The sequence below is a fragment of the Lepidochelys kempii genome, chromosome 10, assembly GCF_965140285.1.
Source record: "Lepidochelys kempii isolate rLepKem1 chromosome 10, rLepKem1.hap1, whole genome shotgun sequence".
Classification (NCBI taxonomy): Eukaryota; Metazoa; Chordata; order Testudines; family Cheloniidae; genus Lepidochelys; species Lepidochelys kempii.
The window spans coordinates 65,617,071-65,640,879 of record NC_136389.1 but is presented as its reverse complement, the minus strand read 5'-3'; the positions used below and the strand labels follow the sequence as shown (position 1 = coordinate 65,640,879).

Genomic DNA, 23,809 nt, shown 5'->3' with positions numbered 1-23,809 from the left:
AACACTTAACACATTTAACTTAACTCATTTGACTTTACGAGCCACCATCAAATCTGTACACTCTGCCTCATTGCAGAGGTCCTGGGAGCTGTTATACATATATATTTTATATACCTGTAAAAATATTTAACTTTTGAAGAATTAGTCAGCAATTGTATAATGATCCTCAGGCGTATGTATCAATGTCTCCTTATGGGTGAGCTGCTCTCTGTGCAATGCACCACTAGGATTGCCAACTTTCTACTCACACAAAACCGAACACCCTTGCGCCGCTCCTGCCCCGCCCCTGCCCCCCCTCCAAGGCCCTGTGCATGCCCCACCCCTTCTCTGAGGCCCTGTCCCTGCTCACTCCATCCCCCCCACTTTGTCTCTTGCTCTCCCCACCCTCGCTCACTCGGTCATTTTCACTGGGCTGGCTCAGGGGGCTGGGTTGTGGGAGTGGGTGAGGGCTCTGGCTGCAGGTGCGGGCTCTGGGGTGGGGCCAGAAATGAGTTCAGAGTGCAGGAGGGGGCTCCAGGATGAGGCAGTGGGATGGGATGCAAGAGGGGGTGAGGGCTCTGGTTGGGGTGCGGGCTATGGGGTGGGGCCAGGGATGAGGGGCTTGGGGTGGAGGAGGGGGATCCGGGCTGGGGGTGTGGAGCCAAGGTGTTCGGAGTATGCGAGGAGGCTCCAGGCTGAAGCAGGGGTTTGGGGTGTGGGAGGAGGTATGGGCTCTGGGCATGGGGGTTGCAGGTTCCGGGGTGGGGCCAGAAATGAGGGGTTCCGGAGGAGGGGGTTGGGGTGCAGGGGAGTGAGGCCTCTGGCTGAGGGTGCAGGCTCTGATGTGGGGTTTGGGATGAGGGATTTGGGGTGCAGGAGGGTGCTCCAGGCTGGGACTAAGGGGTTCAGAGGACAGAAGGGGGATCAGGGCAGGGGGTTGGGGTGCGAGGGGGTGAGGGCTCTGGCTGGGAGTGCAAACTCTGGGGTGGGGATGGAAACGAGGGGTTTGTTGTGCAGGAGGGTGCTCCGGTCTGGGACTGAGGGATTCAGAGGGCGGGAGGGGAATCAGGGCTGGGGCAGGGGATTGGGGTGCAGAGGGAGAAGGAGTGAGGGCTCTGGCTGAGGGTGCGGGCTCAGGGGTGGAGAACCTTTTTTCTTTCACAGGCAGTTGACCCACTGAAAAAAAATCAATCGCAGGCCACTCACCACCTGGAAGGGGAGGACACAGAGGCCCAAGGCTTTCCCCTGCAGCGGGGCAAGCTGGTGCTTGTGGCTCCAGCCCTACGGTGGGGTGGGGGGGCACGGAGGCTCGGGGCTTCCCCCCACAGCTGGACAAGCCAGTGCAGTGGCTCCTATCTCGTGGGGGGCGGGAGATGGCATGGGGGCTCGGGTCTTCCCCCATCAGAAGGATGAGCCGGTGCAGTGGCTCCAGTCCCACACGGAGGCACCAAGAGGGCTTTCCCTCCACAACTGGGCGAGTTGGTGCTCGTGGCTCCTGTCCCACAGGGGGACCGCAGGCCAGATTAAATTAATCACGGGGCTGGATCCGGCCCGCGTGCCCTAGGTTCTCCACCCCTGCCCTACACATAGGAGCTGGAGGGGGGACATGCTGGCTGCTTCCGGAGAGCTGCGCCAAGCAGAGGCTGGCAGGGAGCCTGACAGCTGTGCTGCACTGCGCTGCCAATTGGACAGTCAACAGCCTGGTCAGCAGTGCTGACTGGAGCCACCAGGATCCCTTCTTGACCGGGTGCTCCGGTCGAAAACCAGACGCCTGGTCACCCTGTGTACCATGCTGACTCTTTCTCTATGATCCTGTGTGAAGGGAATATTCAGGAAGAATCTGTGGTGAGCGCAGCAATGCAGCAAGAATGCAAAATCTTCGGGTCATGATTGAAAGAGAAAGTGTTATGTGATTATTGGAAAAGAAAGTAGGCAGAGACAGACAACATGAATTATCTCTGTTGGAGGGAGCACTAGAACATCTTCCCCATGAATTAATCTTAAATGTCCTGTGAAAATACTTGGAACTGGAAAGCCTGTGGTGAATCAGTTTATTCCCTTTTCCAGGAGCAATTTTTTTCAATTTCTATAAAGATTATTACAGGGACCAAGCTGTGTCTGTTCTGATAGACCTTCTTTGGCAGCAGAATTTGATTTGAATTTTTTATTATTAATGTCTGCATGGTCTGTACCAAGGTATATTAATAATCTATAGATTTTATTTGCTTTTAATCAACATCCAGACATAGATGAACACAATACATTGAGGAAGAGAGATTTTTTAAAGGAAATTATGCTTTACCAATCTATTAGAATTCTTTGAGGGTGTGAAAAAGCAAGTAGACAAGGGTGAGCCAGTTGATATAGTGTTGTTGGACTTTCAGAAAGTCTTTGACAAGCTCCTTCACCAAAGGCTCTTAAGCAAAATAAGCAGTCATGGGATAAGAGGGAAGGTCCTTCCATGGATTACTAACTGATTAAAATATAGGAAATGAAGGGTAGGAATGAATGGTCAGCTTTCACAATGGAGAAAGCTAAATAGTGGAGTCCCCCAAGGATCATTCTGAGACCTGTGCTGTTCAACATATTCATAAATGATTTGGAAAAGCGGGTAAACGGTGCAGGGACAGTGACAAAGTTTGCAGGTGAAGATAATTAAGGCCAAAGCTGACTGTGAAGAGTTACAAAGGGATCTCATAAAACTGAGTGACTGGGGAACAAAATAGAGATGAAATTCAATATTGATAAGTGCAAAGTAATGCACATTGGAAAAAATAATCCCAACTATATATACAAAATGATGTTAGCTAAATTAGCTGTTACCACTCAAGAAAAGTCTTGGAGTCATTGTGGATAGTTCTCTGAAAATATCTGGTCAATGTGCTGTGGCAGTCAAAAAATCTAGCAGAATGTTAGGAACCGTTAGGAAAGAGATAGATAATAAAACAGAAAATATCATAATGCCTCTATATAAACCTGTGTATATGAGTACTGTGTGCAGTTCTAGTCACCGCATCTCAAAAAAAGGTATATTAGAATTGGAATAGGCATAGAGGGGAGCAACAAATATTAGGGATATAGAGCAGCTTCCATATGAGGAGAGGTTAAAAAGACGGGGACTGTTCAGTTTGGAAAAGAGATGACTAAGGGAGGATATGATAGAGGTCTATAAAACCATGAACGGTGTGGAGAAAATGGATAGTGAAATGTTTTTTACCCCTTTACCTAACACAAGAACCTGGGGTCACCCAGTGAAATCAATAGGCAACAGGTTTAAAACAAATATTGAAAAGTACTGCTTCACACAACCTGTGGAACTCATTGTCATGGGATGATGTGAAGGCCAAAAGTAAAACTGGGTTCAAAAAAGAATTAGATAAGTTCATGGCGGATAGGTCCATCAATGGCTATTAGCCAGAATGGGCAGGGACACAATCCCATGCTCTGGGTGTCCCTAAAATTCTGACTCCCAGAAGCTGGGACTGGATGACAGTCAGAAATCTGTCTGTGGTAGGGTAGGGTACCCCCTTTGGGTTATATGGGGAGCGCACATGCTTGAATCCAATTACTCCATCCCCAACCTGGAGAGTTCGGTGGGGCATCTTTTTAACCTTCTAGCTGGGGACTCTTGACTGTCAAGTCCCTTCTCTATGTCCCTGGTGATGCCACCAAACATCCCACAGTCAGCAAAACATGTTTGTAAGCAGCTCCCTCCAGGATATGGGACTCTGGGAGTATCAGAGCTCACTGGGCTCCAGTGCAAGCCTCTGTTCTTTTCCCCTTCAACTCAGGGGTTCTGCACCCTCCTTCTGCAAGGGCAGGGGCTCAGTAGGCTGTCAATCCTCTCTCCAGGGCTGGAGAAGCCGAACAGTTTGTACCTTTCCCAGGGTTGTCCCCATCTGAGTTGAGTTCCCTCTCTTTTATCTCCTCCTCCAGTGTGGCAAGATTTGCAGCAGCAGCGTGACAGGTCCAGTCCAACCCAAAGGAGCTCCTTACCCCTTCCATGCTGTCTGGGGCTTATATATACTGTCACATAGGGACTGGATCGTCCATAATTGCCATGTTCTGTTCATTCCTTCCGAAGCATGTGGCATTGGCCACTGTGGGAAGACAGGATACTGGGAGAATACTAGATAGTGACAGACAGAATACTAGACAGACCATTGGTCTGACCCACTACGGCTATTCTTAAGTTTTAGACTGAATTTCAGCTGAACTGTTGATTATATATCAGATGCAGACTACTTTAGATCTTCTTTGTTTACATTTTGGCCAATGTGGGCTTCAATGACCTGTGGATTGGCACTGTGTGATAACCATTGCACTGCTGATAAACAGTAGAAATATATTTTTATATACCTGTAAAATGCCAAAAATGTTTTTCTCTATATTTCCCCCCTCTATTGAAAAGCATTGTTTTTCAGGCAAAAATTACTTTGATCTTACCAGGAGACAAAGGGGAAATTATTCAGAGAAAAAAAATGCATTACAAATCTCATTTTAGGAGGCCTATGCACACTAAGGTCAAGGTCCACCACTCTTCTCTGCATATGCTGTTTTACCATGGCAGGACTCCTCAGCAGTCAGAATAATGTGCTGTGGATTATATTTTTATTGCTTCTCTGGGCAAGAACAAAGTTAATTCCCAGTGAGAGCTTGTTGCTCACAGCAGCATACATGTTAACCTGCTGAGGGATAAATGTGCACCATAACTCCCAAATGGGTCTTGCACTGTGAGGAGCTAGTTAAACCCAAGAATCTAGCCTGTAATATGTATCTACTGTAGATAGATAGTGGGCAGAGTTATCAAGAATTCAGTCAGACCAAATACCAAAAGATAACTAGAAGACCACTGCTGTAGCTTGGATTCCATATATCTCTGGAAGTACTGAAATGTTTGGGTTAGAGGCAATAAAATATTCTACTGGAAAGGAAATAGAAAGCCACCAAATAAAGCAAATTATACACCCCTGCCAGGATAACTTGAAGCCTTAACAAAATCTTTCATTGTAAATGTTTTGTAATGTCAAATTACCAGAATGGAAACAACTACAAAATAAAGATATTTCTCCTCTCATGAAATATATATTAAGATATCCATACACAAAATCAAGTGGAAAAGGAAGTTAACAAAAATAGTAAACTAAGATAATGAAATGAAAATAAAATATTGAGTAGTAAAATGGGCATTCAAGGTCCAAACCTGGATAGAAAGAAATACTGTTTTAAAAATAATAACACTACTCAATCAAGCAAAAGTCTAGCATTAGCCACAACAAACTTTGTTTCAATTAGCCATGTGTCACCAATACATGAACTTTAAAGAAGTTGTGAATTTCAAAACTCTTGAAGAAAAACTGACACCACTATTCCTAATTCCACTGCAGATGGTAAAATGCATGAGCATTGGTTGTGCAGTTAGAGCAGCAACTGCTAAAGACCAGAATACTTTGGCAAAACCCTCTAAACATCTTTCATGAAACAGTAATTAAGAAAATAATATTGTTATTCTAAATGCTAACATAAATTAAGAATCTCTGTTAATTGTATAAAAATAAATAATAATCTGCACAAAATCAAACCGTGAGCCTTATCTATAAGACACTCATGTCTGTGCTTAACTTTAAGAATGTGAGTATTCCAATGGGAGTTAGTGGGACTGATTACTATTTTAAAGTTAAGCACATGCATAAGTGTTTGCAGATTAGGGACCTGAAAGGAATCAAAAGTCTTAACTTCATTTGAAAGGATAACGTTTGGTATAGGATAGCTTTCAAAAGTAACACCAAATACATCTGTCTTTTTCTAAGGTTAACTTATGCTTTTCAGGTCTAAAGCCACAGAAATTTGCTTGGAAGAAATGGAATCTAGATTGCCTGAGGAAGCCCACAGTAAATGGTAGCAAGAAAGATACTATTACCAAGGCACCAGTTAAGGAGTCTGGCAAATCCAAAGCAGTCATTGAAGCCTGTGAGTACTTTTTAAATGCACAGAATGGATTGCAGCATGAATCGCTGAATGGAATGTACAGTACTTTGCAAAGTCTAATATAATTGTCAACAGAAATCATTATTCACACCTCCATTTTTTTGTGTAAAGGGTATCCAAATGAAAAAAATTATAATAATTTGGAACGTTTGGATTGACTCATACATATATCTTGCTGTTTTGCTGATATTTGCATTTAGAGAAATCTGTAAAGAAAAAATGAATGTGAATGTCAAATACTTAAAATAGCTGTTGCTATGAGGGCCCCACATGGCAATTCATCTATTGTGCAGAGATCCCTTTCTCTACTTCATCCAGTGGTACATGAGTCCTCCTCTCACTCTTTCTTGCTGCCTAGCTCCTATTTCCGTTATTCCCCCTACTGTTACCATTCCTCCTCTTTGCTCCTGGTGGGTCAGCTCTTTCACCACTCCATCCCTTGATATCTGTATGTCTTTCTTTTGATCCTTCCCACTGCTTAGCACCCTACCTCAAGCCCATTCTCTTGATGCCAGCATACCCCCTTGTTCCATTTCATTTCCTGGATCAAGTGCCTCCAATGTGTGGTGTCCAACCTCTGATGCTGGAAGGTCTAAGTAGTGGCCCCCAGTCTTGACAATTTATATTTCATGAGAAAACGAAAATGTATTTCCTGAGGTGCATCCTATGATCGTTAAACTGAAGAGTTTGAATCAACCCCATCTCTGTGAGGAAAAAGTAGGAAGAACTGCTTTCCCATCTGCCTCCCATCAACTCCTCTGCAGTCTCAGCAGAAGCTCTCCTGTGAACTGAAAGTGCTCTAAACAGCGGTAATCTCCTCTGTATTTCAGCTGCTCAGCAGCATCCCCAATGGGCACCTGCTACACTGTAGGGAAGAAATGATCGAATGGCTGTGACTGTTCCATATCTGCTTTGCTGTTGGGCTGTCAGAGCCCCAGTACAGGAACTTGATTGGTTCTGTTTCAGTCTAAGGGAGACCTTTTCCTAGCCAAACACCAAGAGCAGAAGAGGGGGAAAAGTTGAGAACCGACAACCTGTTCCATGTCCTTGATTCTCTGCTCCAGCCCTAGCCCCAGTGAAAGTTAAGGCATCAGGGAGGCTGCTCTAACTTGTACTTGTTAGTTGTGGACCAGAAAGGATGGGCCAAGGGAGCAGAGCAGGGCAGATAATCTGTCCTAAATATTGATTGTGCGCCTTTGATCTTTTTGAAATAATATGTTTGGAGCTCAAACTGAAAAGTCTGGACACCACAGCTCTATATCATCACCTGCCTATAGTGTTGAGTGAGCACTTCATTCTGCATTGACTCTGCTGCATCAGCTTCTACAATATGCCTCACAATCAGCTCTAGAAGATATAGGAGTAGAATGATCACAAAGTGTGTTTTATGACCAGGGCACCTGGCTTTGTACTAACGTGCAACGATTCCCACATAGCTTGTCCATAGCGAAAGCACAGGAGAACCACTCTAGTATGACTACATTTATTGAGTGTGCTAACTGATTCTGAATAGGGGCTGCAGGATTGGGGCCCTGCACAAAAGGCATTTTACTTTTTATGGGGCTTTCTTTTATTTACAGAATTATTTTTGCTTGTGTGAGCTGATCATGCATATCTACTGCATAATAAGGCTGGGCGTCTCTCAGTCTTCAGTTGTTGACTTGTAGCCTTCCTTACTCTTCTTCCTTGTTTTAATTTCTATATTTCCTTTCAAATCCAATAAGTAAAGAACAAACCACAATTGCGTTAAGGAATGCTGAAATTAGCACTGTCATCAGGCTTACTGTATAATTCCCTTCCTACCACTCAGGTTCCAGTCTCAAAAGGAGGTTCTTGCTTTCAGAATTCTTTATTTGTATGTTGCTCAGTCTGCAATAACACGGTTTAAAAATGGAAGTTTATCTAAAATACTGAAGGGACACTGTCAGGAGAACCTTTAGCTTTTGAAAAATGATAAGCTTTTACAAAACATGAAACTAACAAAAACATTTGCATGAATTTTGCAAATTCTCATGTTTTTGTTTATAAAGAATCAGATTTCCCTTGGAGTCCTGGAACCCCATCATTGCAGCATTGTGCTGGTACAAGAGAACAAGAATATTAAACTAAGTAGAAAGTAAATATATGTGCAGCAGGTTATGTAAAACACTCCCTGTTCTGGACATGACCCTCCTCCCCTTACTAGAGCTGTGCTATCTATCCACAGTAGTTCCTAAAGTCACTGGGGCTAGAGTAACCATGTGTTTGGCCCCAAAAGAGGAAGGCAATGATTTGATTTGTGTGGTGTGTAATGTACATGGTTCTCTCTTATCCTCATTCACTAAATGTGGGCGGGTATTACTATTATAAGTCATACTTTTAAACCTCCCATCCCGCCATTTACCATGTTCTTTTAAGGATTGCAAGAAAAATGAAGTCCAATGAACTGTTCTCATTTATGGCAATTGAGAGGCTGGTTATATAGACAATGACATGATGCCTAAAGAGGAATCATGTTAGTGTGGTTTGTCACTCCTCAGAAGAAAGTATTCCCTAGTTTCATTGGTACACAGAGGCCATAATAACAATAATCCTAGGCTCTTATGTTGTGTTTTTCCTCTGTAGGTCTCATAGTGCTTTCGAAAAGGTTCGTATTGTTATCTCAATTTTGCAGATGAGGAACTGAGGTTCTGAGATGTGAAGTGATTTACCTAAGCACAGCAGGTCAGCTGCAGAGCCAGGAATAAAACCCATGTCTTCTGACTCCCAATCTGGCATCCTATCTACTGGACCATGCTGACTCAGCAGCCAATAGCCACATAGCCATTTTATTCCCTTATAACTGGTGTTGTCTAATGTAAAATTAAATCGATGTTACGCTGGCTGTCTATAAGGTCCATATTTTGAGTCCCTACACACTGTTCACATAAAAAGGGAGACTGGGAGCATTTAACTTTTATTACCGAAAATATTCCTAACCTGAATAATAATTTATAATATTAAAATCGCTATGAAAAACAGACTAGTAATGGAGATTTTTTTTAACAAGATTGATATATTGAAACATGTTTGGGGTTCTTTTGTCAGGGAGAGCGGGCTTGTACTGTTGTTTAGAGTAGAGCTTAATACATAAAGGTGTCTAGTGGGATTTTCAAAAGTGCCTAATCAGGTTAGGCATCTAACATTCATTGAAATTATTGCAAGTTATGCGTATAACCTGCTTACATGCTAATAAAAATTCCCCTGGGCACCTATTTGCATCTTTAGGCACCTTAAAACCTTTGAAGATCTGTCCCTCAATCAGTTTCAGTGGGAGTTCCTAGTGCTCAATGCTGCTCAAGAGGCACTCAATACTTTTGCAGGGTCAGACACTGAACCATCATTACTGGAAGAACTGTTCTAAGAATGAAAGTAAAATTACTAAGACTCCATAGGTAAAGAAAGATTCAGATAGCAAAATGTCTTTCCTCAGGTACAGGTCAAAAAGAACTGTAATCTTCAAGTATGAAGTATGTTAATCTCTGTTTTAAAGTCCTGTTCTTGTTGGGTCCCCACTAAAGGAAAATGTTTTATTTCCTTTTCTCATTGTGAAATGATTTCTTCTTTCTTCAGTTCTCTGTTCAGCTGAGGGCGTTAAAACCCAGCCTTTACAAGTGTAGAGCTTCTTAAAAACTTAAGTAAAAGATTTTTTTTAATGAAAGAAATGGTTAGTAGTGAGTTAAAATCTGCCTTACAAACAAAATTGAAGAAAATCTCCCTTTTTAGGTCTGGAATGTAAGCAGTTATACAATTTCAGTATCTGGAATGCCTCAGGATTTACAAGCAAGCTTGCTTCAGCGAGTGCATTATTAGATTATTTACAAGAGTAAGGTTTTTAATGCTTTATTATTTTTTGTACTATTGAATTTTTGTGTAATATTTAAAAATATTAGAAAGTATAGAGATATAATATAAAATAATTTGGATTTACACTCTGCTTTTTCAAAGCTGTGTGAATCATTAAAGTTAACCAGAAGTCTCATGTTTAAAACCTCATGTAATTCCTTTAAAAAATTACTTTTTGGAGTTTCTGTTTTAAAGTGCAGGTCTACTCTAAAAATGAATATGTAAAATTAGGAGAGTAGGGTTCCATGTTTGTTGCCATTAAATACTCCAAATCAAATTTGCTCAATTTTCAAGTGAAAAGATAGTTTTGCTAACTGTCGCCTCTGAAAACTCAATCTGGAATGGAAAAAACAGGCTGAATTTTTTTCTTTTCATGAAATATTGTAAGTAAATAAAGAAAGAATTACGGAATTCCTGAGTTCTGACTCAGCTTTGACTGTGACTGCATCTGTTGCTTTAGGAGAATCACCTATCTTCTCTGTCTCAGTTCCTCCAGCTGTAAAATGGAGATAATTATGGGATAATACTTTCCTAAATACTTCATCGGGGAGTTGTGAAAATAAATTAACTTATTATTTGTAAAGTGTTTTGACAATTAAAAGTACTGTGTAAGTGCTATTCTTATGTGAGTGTAGTGTAGTGACATTTGCTTTCTGTGTCAGTATTAACTTGCTGCATTTATACAAGCTTAGGACCTGAACCAACAAAGAATTTACCTTTAAGCACATGAGTAGTTCTGTTGACTTCAAAGTTCCATTGACTTCAATGGTGCTAATTGCATGCTTGAAGTGGCCTGCTAGATTGGGACTTTTGAGAACAGACCGATTATGTGTTCACCCAGACGCCAGATTATCCATAAAAGTGCATTGATTTAAAAAGAACAGTATACTTTTATAAATTTGGTTTCTTACTTGTTGAATAATGATTAACCATGTGACAATCTGAGTGGCTGGTATAATTTCTGGGATAATATTTTTAAAGGCTGCAATGTAAGAACTAAAAGTGAAAACAAATTATATATTTTATATTTTAAAGCCATGGAAATTGGACAATTTTGCCACTGTTAACTTTATGCTATATTATACATGTATTTTACATTAGTAGACATTTAATAGTGTAAAACATATTACAAATACACCAGAAGATACATTTGTATTTATCCCATGCAAGGAAGACATATTTTCAAAAAATCAGACTTGAATAAATTCAGAGAACTGGTATGTAGGGTCCCAGGAGAAGAAAATCTAAGGAAAAAGTAGTTCAGGAGAGCTGGCAGTTTCTCAAGGAGGCAGTATTAAAGGCACAGCAGGAAACTATCTCAGGGTGAAGAATAGAAAGAAAGAGCAGTAAAACGCCAATACTGCTGCATTGGGAGCTCTTTAATGACCTAAAAATCAAAAAGGAATCCTACAAAAAGTGAAAACATGGACAAACTGCTAAGGATAAGTATAAAAGAATAGTGCAAGCATTGTAGGGATAAAATCAGAAAGGGTAAGGAACAAAATGAGTTACACCTAAGCAAGAGGCATAAAAGGCAACAAAAAGAGATTCTGTAAACTCATTAGGAGCAAGAGAAAGTCAAAGGAAAGTGTAGATCCACTGCTTAGCGGGGAAGGAGAGCTAACAATGGATGACACCAAGAAAGCTGAGGGGTTTACTGCCTATTTTAGTTCAGTTTTCACTAAAAAGGTTAATTGTAACCAGATGTGTAACACAATTAATATTAACAACAAAGTGGAAGGAACACAAGCCAGAATAGGAAAAGAACAGGTTAAAAATATTTAAATAAGTTAGATGTCTTCAAGTGGGCAGGTCCTGACAAAATTCACCCTTCAGTGAATCTTAAGGATCTAGATGTAGCAATCTCTGAACAATTAGTGATTATCTTCAAGAACCCATGGAGGACAGGTGAGGCCTCAGAGTACTGGAGAAGGGCTAACACAGTACATGTCTTTAAAAGGGGGAACAAAGAAGATCCCAGGGAATACAAAACCAGTCAGCCTAACTTCGATATCTGGAAAGATATTGGAACAAATTAACACTTAATCAGTGTGTATTGTTGCCTGATATTTAGATTATGTATTAATTATATTGATTACTTAAGAATCCCCCAGTTATCACTTTGAGGGTTGACAGGTTCTTGTCCCTAGATCAGGCCCAGTATTATTTAAATTATTATATAGTTGGAAACCCCGATGTGCACAGTTGCAACACTCACACTATAGGAACTCTTTTATATTTACAAATATAGTTTATTAATACATTAAGTACAGTCACAAACTCCCCAACTTAGCTAGAGCTTACTACAGAATGTCCATCTGCACATCCATATACTCACACCATCCCTTGTAGAACAACCTGAAATGTTAGCCATTGTCTTCCCCATCACCATCACATCAAAGCAGAATATAATGCAAAGCAGTGCATATAATAAAGGCAAGCTAGCTCACTGGGCTACCGGATGCATCTAGAGGATCATAGGATGATAAATAACAGCCAACATGTCCAGAACAAATCATGCCAAAAGAAGCTAATTTCCTTTTTTTATTACTGACCTAGTGGATGGTGGGGAAACAGTAGATGTGATTTGTCTTGATTTTAGTAAGCAAACTAGGGAAATATAATCTAGATGAAATTATAATAAATTGGGTGCACTATTGGTTGAAAAACCGTACTCAAAGAGTAATTTCAATGGTTCACTGTCAAACTGGGGGGATGTATCTAGTAGGGACCTGCTGAGGTTTGTCCTGGGTTTGATACTATTCAACATTTTCATTATTGACTTGGTTAATGGAGTGGAGAACATGCTTATAAAATTTGTGGATGACATCACACTGGAAGGGGTTGAAAGCATTTTGAAGGGCACAAATTACAAAATGGGGTATAACTGCCAAGGCAGTACTACTGGGAGTTACCGTGGATCACAAATTGAATATGAGTCAACAGTGTGATGCAATTGCGAAAAAGGCAAATTTAATTCTGGGATATATTAACAGCATACTCATACTTTCAGTGAGATGACAGTATTGACACCAGTTAGTTCCCATTTTTTGCTCCGGTTTTCTCTATTTAAGACCAGCCTTGGTCAAACTTTGCCATCCGTTCCCCTCCATTACATACAGAGTTCCTGCTGCCAGTAGAAGTGCAGTGCAGGCTAGAACAATTGTCTTGGAATTCGTTGTGCACCAGGTAGTAGTTCTAGAAGGTGTTTGTGTAATAACAAGTAGCTAGCCATATTTAGTTGCGTGTTGGTAGTCAGCTTGGGTTCTTAGTGCAGTTCAGCAGTAAAGCACTAAACTACAGATAGGTACATTTACTAGAACTGCACTTAATTTATATTGAAAAGGTGCCAGAAGTGGGGGTGGAAGAATAGATGGCAAGGGAAGAAGCTGGATTGACAGAAGGGTTTGCACCCCAATTGTATACAATACAATTGTATGCTGGGATTGATGTGAGGATTGTCGTCAAAAATATTTGAAAAAGAGTAAATTGAAAATATTTTAATACCAAAAGAAATCTGACAGCTATTCCTTCTTCTTTTCCTTTGTCTTTCTATCCTTACATTTTTTGGGTCTTCTTACCTTTGGTTTGGTCAGTTTAGGCTAATTACCTCTGCCACTTTCTAAGATCCAAACTCATTTTTCAGGTTTGAGACTGACGAGAGGTATATTTTCTTGTGGGATGGATTTTCAGGATCAGATCCTTAGGTAGTTACATAATATAGAATGGAAGTTAGGAGACAGTGTAAAGTTCCCAATTATGCTGCCCTGATCTATGTGCTTCACTGTGCATGCTTTCCACTCTGCACTGGGTTAGAGCAACCTAAGGACTGCTCTAAGTTACACTGGCCTGTAAAGGCCATAAGGAGCTGAAGGCCAAACCCAGGAGAAAGACATAACAGTGATTTCCCAGTCATGGCCCCTTTTCAGTAACCACACAGCTCTTCTCTGCTAAGTTGACAGCAAGGAGAGCAGTGCGGAATATAAGGCCTTGCGCTGGCTCTATGCTGCTACAGGATCACCCTTGCAATTGGGGTGATCCTCCCTGAACCACTTACTCAGCTTTTGCATCCAAAGTATGACAGCAGGGCAGCACAAAGTGACCACAGCCCACCTGAGGATCTGATCCTTTATTATCCCTCTTATTCCTCCATTTCTGTTTTATTGTTCTTTTCCTCTTCCATTTTATCAATCTTCTATTTTTTCTGGTTGTATCTGTTAACCCTTGTCTCTTTATTTTATTTATTTCTTCTCTACTCTCTCATAATCTCTGCCCTTCCCCCCCCCATTGTTGTTTTCTTCTTCCACCTGTGTAGACTCTTTCCTTCCCTTTGTACCTGGGCTATCTCTCTCCCTTTCTCCCCCATAACAATGGTGTATTTCCCTTCCCTTTTCTTTGCACAAACTATCACTTTTTTTACCCATTATCTCTGGTTTATATCCTATCTGTGATTCCCTGTTGTCACTCCCATATATGACTCCTTTCAGACAGTTTCTATTCTGCTGAGCTCTTTTGAAGCACTAAAACATCTTCAATGACCATAGCTCCACCTAGGGAGGCAACACAGCACTTCTGTCTACTGCAGAACCCATTCAACAGCATATGAGGATGCATCAGAGGGTCTGGCAGAGTAATTTGGATGATGGGTACAAATGTCACCTCATAAATTTTGGCATCCTGGTAACCCAACACAGACTTTTTTTTAACCTCACCAAGTTTCCATACATCATGTATGTGCACCACTACAGAGAACAAAGTACTTAGCATGTGTTATCACTGACCCTTGATTAAAGGTTGGTTCCAAAAGTCTATTTTATACTGTAGAATAAAAATACTAACTTAGATGACTTATTCTGGTAAATTAGTTTTGAATAGTCTGATTTTTTCTTTAGTAGATGGTTTGATAGTTTTGGCTCTTATTGCTAAAGTACAAATGAATTTGAAATAATGTGTTTTATAAAGTACTTGAACTTGGACAGAATTGAGAACTTCATGGGATGCTCTCTACCCATTAATGTCAGGAAAATGTTAGAAATAGTACATAAATATATATCATAGCCTTGGAACACATCCAATTCTATTCTTATAGTGGAAAAGACAGGAAAGATTTTAAAGTACATGAGCACTAATATTACAGAAAATTGTTTAAAGTAAGTTGATTTCAAACAACAGAGGACTGGATCTCTCCACACGGTAAACTTTGTGGGACAGAGTTAAGGGAAAATAAACTCTGCAAGGATCACCTTGAGCAGTTTGTCTTTAATCATTCCATCTGGGGGGATGAGTTTTGTGTGCATCTCAGAGAAGTCTGTAGACCAGTGGTTCTCAACCTGCGGCCCATGGGCCACTTGTGACCCAATCAGCACAGAGCTGCAGCCCACGTGACATCCTCAGGGCCATAAAGGTATTATTGGATGTAGTCCACATATGCAGCCCACAATGGTAAAGAGGTTGAGAACCACTGCTGTAGACCCAAATCCCAAGGGATCTACAGAAACCCATATAGCTCTGCACTGGCTCTGTAGCCCTGGTAACTCTTTCCCCCCCCCCCCCCCCCCCGCCCTCCCAAGCATGCACTCTTGTAGCATGGCAACCGAAAGAGCCATAATACCAGAGAAACACATTGGCCTCGGTTGTCCCTCAGAACTGCCCTTAAAGGTGGATCCCACAGACAGGGATTCACATGAGAATTAATGCAGCCCAGAGTGTATTAACTTTCCCAGGTAATCTCTGTAGAACTGATGAGGGGACAGTGTGCATCTACCAGGCTCCACCTACGCCTAACACTAGTCCAATCACAAGGCAGGGGGAAAGATATCCGTGAAGATCTTGGGGGCACAATCTGGTCCAGAATAGTTAATTATTAGTCAGTGTTTTAAAATCTTTTTAAAATGTAACTGCAATTATAGTGTTAATTTTAAAATCTAATTTTATTTGATTAGAAAAGCAAATCTAATAACTGAGAATTTACAATCTGTCTCTTCCAAAAGCATGAGTATGAAATTACTTATGGGTCCCTATGTTTAAAAGAGCTCATCTCCTATTTAGGCACCTAAATGGCATGGCCAGATTTTCAAAAGTTAACGTATCCAGTGGTTCTGATTGAGAACAGTGGCTGTGAGTATGGAGTCACATGCTGCTTCATTCTATAGCAACCCCACATGCTGAATTCCCTTAAAATAAAACAGGTAGGCTAGTCCATATAGAAAAATGACGTTTCACCTCTCCATGCTAATAATACTTTACTTTTTCTGTTCAGACGTTTAACAAACATTGGGCTAGGTAGTTTCCCCACACAGATAAAGGTGATGATCCGTGTGTGAATGATCCTCTGTGCATGGATCAAAGGGAGTATGATCTGGCCTGTTAATTACATTGCAATTTTAAATGTTTTTGTTTCATCTTGATCATCTTTCCTTATAAGCTGGCAGTCTTCTTTGCAACATGAACATAGATATTCAGCCTCTTCTGATCCTTGATCATATACAGACAGTTCAAGGTGTCACAATGTCAGCCCAATAGGCAAGGCAAATATCAAAATTGCAAATAAAAATTATCAACAACGTTTAAGAAACATTTGATCTTACTGCTCTCTGTTTGAATTACCTAATCATAAAATCTTTAGAAAAGCCAACTCTGATCCTGGTTTTAATTTTAAGCATGTTGGCGTATGGTTGCATTTTAAATCCAGCTTCAATAGAGTAGCTAAACACAAACAATGTTAGTGGGGTTTCATTTTTGCTTTCAAAACGTGAACTAACCTAGGCCAGTTCTATTTTAGAAACTTTTGCCAGTACGGTAATGTTGGTTAAGGATGTGATTTTTTTTAAAAAACATTTCTATACTGGCAAAAGTCCTACTGTAGATGCACCTCAAGAGTCTGTAGTGGAAAACTGAGCTTTTAACTCCATTGGAAACTGCTTTGAATCTATCCAAGGTTAATAGTGATTGTCTAACAGCTGCTTTTTAGTGTAATTATTTGGTGATCTCTGTCCATTTCCTATAGCAAACAAGTACTCATATAATATTAACTGGAAAATTTGTTGCCAGTCTGAAGAGCGAGGGCAAGAATTAAAGTAGAGACGCTGAACTATTCATGTGGCAATAGTTATTGTACAATTTACAACCGTGGATAGAGGATTTAAATCTCTGGAGTCATGAGGTTTCATTGTTATTGGCTAGACTTTCTGGACCATTACCCCAGCTGGTGTAAATTGGTGTAGCTCCATAGAACTCAGTGCTGATTTATACCAACCGAGGAAGTAGCCCAATATCTATCAGAGCTACAACTTTTCTATATCTGCTGTAACTCTGGGAATGCTATTAAACTTAATTGGCAGGAGTATGTGGCAAAAGATTTTTTTACATTTTTGGGTTGTTCCCTGTGAGACTTCATTTGTAAGAATTGCTGCAGGCTGTCATTTTTGTCTGCCATCCAGTGCATGTTGGCAAGAGTCTTGTGTACTAGACTGTGTGTCTGGTCATAGAAAAAAAACAATGCAGCTCAGCCAGACCATTTTGTTATTCCTTTGGAATTAAAAGCATATGAAACAGATGCAGCTTAATAAGTTTTTTTTTATAAATAACATCAACTTAAATAACTTAGAACAATAAAGTTCAAATATAACTTAAAATAAAGTTTAATGCTGTAACAACAGAAAAAGCATGAATAACGGTGGAAAAACAATATTAAAAGCCATATGCCCTAACAGGAATTATACAAAAGATAGGTTATGTTACATAAAAAACCTTAAGATGTCTGAATTTTTACTTCGTCGTTATATAAAATGTTATTTTGTGGAAAGTGAGATGAAGTACATTTTTATTTATTCCCTATTCTTATTATTTTACATACACTATTTTGAAACATCTTTTAGAGCAGCATTAGGTATTTGTTCTTGTTAATACATTTGACATTTTGTAGTGGTGCAACCTTAATTTTCCAAACAAGCTTTTTTAATCTCAATATGACAGTAACAAATTTATAAGATTTAAGGTTTTTTTCTGATCCTAGTTTATGTATAGTTTATCAGTTTCTCTGGGAACTATTTAAAATACTGCTCAATCTCCACATTTAGTATTGACTTGATAATCTGACAAATCATTCCAGCAGCCTTAAAGTCTGACATATTTTACATTACATTATCATCTGCTTTATTATTATTATAGCAGCCATGTTTAATAAGCAGATAGGTTTTTAAATAAAATATCATCAGATAATCAAGTCATGACTTGCTCTTAAGGGTAAATTAATTTAAGAAACTACCCAGTTACTATTACTAACATAATGATTGTACAACTCTTTACAATTTTTTACAACTTTTAGTTACTAAATCTGATTTTGTGTATATTTTCAAATCTTTTTAATGAAGTCTCTTTAAAATAAACATAAATGCGCAAGTCCAGCTTGTTCAGTTTTTCAGTAGTATTCCAGCCTCTCTTGATTACTTGTTCAGTCTCTTTAAAAATAATCTTCCTGCTGGAACTAGTTCTCTGTAGATCATATATGATTAGGATATTGCCAAAGGAAGAAAGTGGGATGCTTTGTGTTCTTTCTTTGTTTTTTTACCTTTCATAGGGACACCTTTGTGGTTTAATGTCACAAACATCTCTTTCCCTTTGTTTGTCCAGTTTGCTGAAGCATAAGTATTGTAATGGTTTTCTTCAATCAGTTCTCGGAAGTTGCAGTCCTCGTTGCATACTTTCTGTTAAGAGTGAATGATAGCATAGCATAAAATTAGCACTTTTGTTCTTTAAATACATAATCGGGTTGGGGAAGCTGGAGGAAGAACATATACCATATAATAAATATAATTTGTTATTAAAATACTCAATAAATTACTTAGGTCTCTTAAGTCTTAACTAACATATTTTATGTTTTAGCTTTGAATATCCTCCCTTAGCAGCTGAAATATTTAACAAGAGGAAGATTTTTACTAAAACAAGATTAGGGATTTAATCCTTAGCTTTTATAACCAGGCATAAGAATCCACCATTGCCATTGGATAAAGTTGCAATACATTTCCACTTACTAGCAGTAATTTACACAAACTGCACAGATGTTACGTAAAAATCAGCAGAAAATGTACAAAAGTGTATATTTCCATAGTATAAGTTCTTTGCAGTATTATCAGTACCTTTCCATAGAGTTTTCCAGACTTGTTCATTGCTAGAAAGTATTCACTTTCCACACCTTTAATTGCCACTACTCCAACTGCCACTGTTCTTATTTCCAGAATACCTGCAAAGAAACACATTGAGGTCTGTAAACTTTTCATTTGCTTCTACAGTCGAACCAAAGAGGACTGTTTGTCTTAATGATTCTACAATACTTCTGGTTTTATTTAAAATCCTAAACTGGTGAGAGTGGTTATTAAAATAAAAGATTAATGTCGTTACACATATGGAGTGCAGACTAGATCATGGTTTTCTCTTTAAAACATCTCCTGTATATGTATACTCACACCCATTCACAACTAACTCTGCATGTCAGTTTCTAGTGCTATGTTTCCCACTCACCATATTATTCTAAACTGTACTTGCATTTTTTAAGAATCAGACTGTTTTCTTAAAATTTCTCTGGTTCAGGTTTCCAGTTGAAAGAAATATACATGGTATAGCCAAGATTCACAGAATTTTTAAAGACCACATTTAAAAGATTTGTGAGAATTTTACCGGTGTCACCTCCTTGAAGAAGCATAAACCTTAGAACTTGCAAATGATGGAAAACAGACCACAGTGTCTTAAGGAAGATAAAGTACCTGCTTGACCTTTACAGGCTTTGAAAACTGACAGGAACTGTAAAGATATCTGCATTTGAAGATATATAATCAAAAGCTACTATCAAAACTTTGTTATTCAAATATCTTTAACCCAGAAAATTTGGAGTTGTCTTAATTTTGTGTTGACTGATAGATGCTATTAACAAATATCCATAGTTACTAGTGTAACACAAAATACTCTTTGTTGATCAAAAATATGGGATTCAGAGTACACTGTATAGTTTTCAAATTTAAGCATTTTAATAGTTTAAAGAATATAGTACTTTTGAGTTTGGGCCACACCTTTTCTGATATGAGGCCATCCTCAGAACAGTTGCTACCTAACTTCCTCTTGTGACTTTCTTTCTACAGAGGGGTCTTTCTAGCTCAGGCAGTCCCATTCAGAATTCAGTACCTAACCAAAGTGTGCTGGGCAAGAGAGAGAGAAGATTAAGGGTGTAACCTTACGTCTTTGACAGGCAGCATTCTACCCAAGTTAACCACCTCTTTCCCAAAGATCATTCTTGATTGATGGTACAGCATCCTCATTCCTATCCACTTATGTATAAGGACTGTGCACTGGCAGTATTATCTATCATCACTACAGTAATTCAGGAGTGTTAATGTCACATTGTCCTCACCACAGTGTGAGTTTTACACCTGAAGGATGCAGACCTCCCTCCCAAGCCAGACTTCCATTTAATTTTATCTTTGTTTACAAATTTATGCTCATTTTTTGTGAAGTGAGGGGAGGGGGGGAAGGGAGAATGTGTGGGCTGTGGTTGTGATTTTTGATTTGTTAGTTTTTTATAATCTGGTGTCATTCTGCTACTTTATCTCCCTGTTATATGCCCTTTTCTATATTCTCTTGCCCTTCTACTCTTTACTCTTCCCTTTTGCTTCTTTAGTCTGTTGCCTCCTACCCACTCTGCTTCCATGCCATCCCCAGCGTGTATACTTTCTTCCTTTTGTTTTTCCTACCACCAGATCTAATGCCTCTTCCCTTCCACTGTGCTCCTCTGTTCTTTTATCTGTTCTCTGATACTTCTCTACTCCATTGTAGAATCTACCAAACTTCAAGTAAAATTTTCGAGTTTTTAACAAGTTTCATTTTGCGTGCAAGCATTGCAAAAAGGATTTGAGCCAAACAACTTCAAAGTGAAGCTCACCAAAAATTGTATTAACTTTCACTTTAAAGTTCATGGTTTTGAAACTCCAGTGGAGTATTCAAAGCAGATGATTGGCCTGCATCTAGCCAATCAAATATATGTTTGACATTTCTTATCTGTGTGGAAAGAAAATGAGTTAAGGATTTATAATAACTTCGCAGAACAGAGTAGACATGCCTGAGTAAACTGCTATTGATGGCTAAGATAGTGTACCTGCTGAAAAGCGGAGAGGTGGGCAGGCACAAGCCTGACTGTGTCTGAAGACCCCTCCCTCAGCCTAAGGGGAGGAGCTACTGAACCCAGGATTCAAATAATTACAGGGGACAACTGATGAATAACAGGGTCAAGAGTGAGGGTCATAGGTACAAAACCAGGGATCCACAGGCTGTCAAAGAGCAGCATATAGTGGGAAATAATATTACTTTTAAAAGGGAAGATGCTAAAATCTGTAGTCTAAGAAAATGATACTGTATTAAACTTAGAATTTCTGAATTTGTAATTTTTAGCCCATTATTTCTTAATTTAGTGATGAAATTCACCATTATATTGATTTTTTTTTGACACATGCCAAACTCATACTTGTATGCTGTCTGGCAGCCTTCAAGTAAATTGGGGTATGCCATCATCTTGCTTGGAATCCTGAGAGAATAGTCAAAGAATCAGGAATCAGAATTATATGACCAAACAAATAATCATAATATCTCTAAATCCTACCCTGGAATGTGTGTGCATGACTCCCACTGAAGTCACTGGGACTTGCATTCAGGTATCCAAGGTCAGAATTTGGCATTACTGGTTTGGTTCCTGAATTATGTATAGTTATTGGGGATGCTGAGCCATTTTATACAGCCTACCTTGCCAGAATTGAAGGACTTTGTTGAATAAAACCCTAGCTTTTATAATTATACCCTATAAATGTGTAAAAAGATAGTGTCAGTTGCAGATTAGTTATATTAATAAATTATGTGGTTTTGCTTCTTATTTCCTGAAAATCCTCTTTTAGTAAATAAAATTCAATACATTTACTTTGCTTGAGGAAAAAGAGATAAATTAGGGTTCTTATTTTAAAAATATATTAAGCACTCTTTGGCTTATTATTACATGGCTCTCATAGTTTATATAATAAATAATTGGGATCCTATCTCAGAAATCTTTTACCCCCTGATCCACAGAGACTGTGAAATGCCAGGGACATTGTTAAGTCTTTGAATGTTACTTTTTTGAAGATGTTCTGCTCCTGTGCAGTGGTGTCCTAGACTGTAGACTTTACCTGCACTATCTACTCTTACATCCTAAGGTGTTGGGAAGAATAAAGTATCTTTATTGCCAGTAGAAGACTGTGATAAGTGATTTCCCCAAAACCACAGAGGGAGTTAGTGTAAGAGTAGGACTGGATCTCAGGAGTTCCTGATTCTCAGTCCCATGCTCAGAACATGCCTCCCTCTCAAGATTAACTCACATATAATGTAACAGAGTGCTCTCTCTTTAAGAGCCAAGAGGGCAAGGCCCTGTTCTGGATGGAAGTCCAGCAGGTGGGTGCTGGTAATCAGCTGACCCAGCTGGACAGCATCTAGTGATTGGGTCTGATTCCAGGCTGCATGATATACATAAAGGCCCAAGGTGCATGAAGGAGCCTGCAACCAAAAGAGAGCTGAGAGTACACTCTCCTGTGACTGGAACAGAAGCCTGTAAGAGGACAAGCAGGCCCTATCTATGGCTACAGGAGGCTAGAGGCCCCCCACAATCTCAGTTGAGAAGAGGACTATAGCTTTTGTTGTTGTTTCATGTTTCCTTTTGCTAGATATTGCCTGTTGTAAGAGTACGTCTACATGTAACTGGGAGTGTGCTTCCCAGCTTGAGTAGACAGACATGTTAGCTCTAGTCAACCTAGCATACTGAAAGCAGCAGAGTAGCCAGGAGTAGCACAGGCAGGGGCTTGTACTATCTGCCCGAGTACATAGCCAGGGTGGCCAGGCAGGTTTGTATTCGGCTGGCTAGCCCAAGCTGCTGCCTGTGCTACCCCTGGTTACGCTGCTACCTTTAGCCCACTAGATTTAGCAGAGCTAGCATTTGTCGGTCTACCTGAGCTGGTAAGCTCTCTCCCAGCTGCAGTGTAGAGGTACCCTTAGTCAAACAATGCATGATACTACATACCAATCATCTGATGGATGCAGTACTTAATTTGTGCCAGGGCTGAGCCCTGACATCTCTAGGCTTGGCAGTTCATAGCTCTGGGCTTGGTGCATCAATTATGAATGTAAAAAAATTGCTTGAGCCATGGCACCTCTTTCATTACAAATTAAGCACTGGATGGATGACAGTGTGTGTATGTGTGTGTCATTGGTGTTACAGGAATTACATAATGAGCAAATACTCAACTGTGAGTTGCAGTAGACCGAGTGCTTAATCCAGAGTAATATATCCACAGAAAACTGAACTAGTCAGCAGAAAAACTGGCAAACTCCCCCAATCCTCCTATTTCCCCCTAAAACAAACACACACTCTCGCAGTGAGCAAAAATCAGATGTCACAAAAAATCTACTGCCAACTAGGAAAAAGAAAATCATACTGCATTGTTGTATCATCAGATCTCTCTCTATCAGGGGAGAACAGTCATGGGTGTGTCATGTAAAGAATAATTAGGATAACCCAGAAAAAACTTTTCAGACATTTTACCATTAGGATTTCAATTGCCCTCACCACACATTAAATAACCAACCTTTGTTTGGTTTGACAAAGAAGGTGAGTTGCCCCCCTTTAATTGCAAGGGTGACTTTTCCACCTGCTCACAGGAAAGGGGTCATTGCCCTTTTAAAGCCCTCCCCTGCCTCCAAGATTACCTGTTCCACATAAAAAGTAGAGAGAAGTCAGCCAGACCAGGTCAGCAGACATCTTGTCCTCTCTCCCACAGGTGACCGGATGGGGTCCAGACCTCTTTTACCTGGAGCAAGTGAGCAGCACTCAACCTCCCACTCATGTAAGTAGTTAAAATACAGGTTTTCTCATGATCTGTTGCAGTCATTACCCTAGATACTTCTTTCTCAAGGG

General features: G+C 39.9%; 2 protein-coding genes across 4 annotated transcripts in view; one reads left to right on the top strand and one right to left on the bottom strand.

The window, feature by feature from the left end:
* FAM227B (family with sequence similarity 227 member B) overlaps positions 1–23,809 on the top strand; it is a 211,675-nt gene that overhangs the window by 26,637 nt on the left and 161,229 nt on the right. The window contains exons 10-11 of the mRNA XM_078854665.1: positions 5,809–5,949; positions 23,673–23,738. Of these exons, the coding sequence (XP_078710791.1) occupies positions 5,809–5,949; positions 23,673–23,738 (207 nt within the window). The remainder of the gene's footprint in view (positions 1–5,808; positions 5,950–23,672; positions 23,739–23,809) is intronic.
* FGF7 (fibroblast growth factor 7) overlaps positions 17,539–23,809 on the bottom strand; it is a 107,410-nt gene continuing 101,139 nt past the window's right edge. For all 3 annotated transcript variants that reach the window (XM_073303969.1, XM_073303968.1, XM_073303971.1), the window contains 2 exons: positions 18,969–19,072; positions 17,539–18,536 (listed from right to left, as the gene is read on the bottom strand). In XM_073303969.1, coding sequence (XP_073160070.1) covers positions 18,342–18,536; positions 18,969–19,072 — 299 coding nt within the window. In that variant the 3' untranslated portion in view covers positions 17,539–18,341. The remainder of the gene's footprint in view (positions 18,537–18,968; positions 19,073–23,809) is intronic.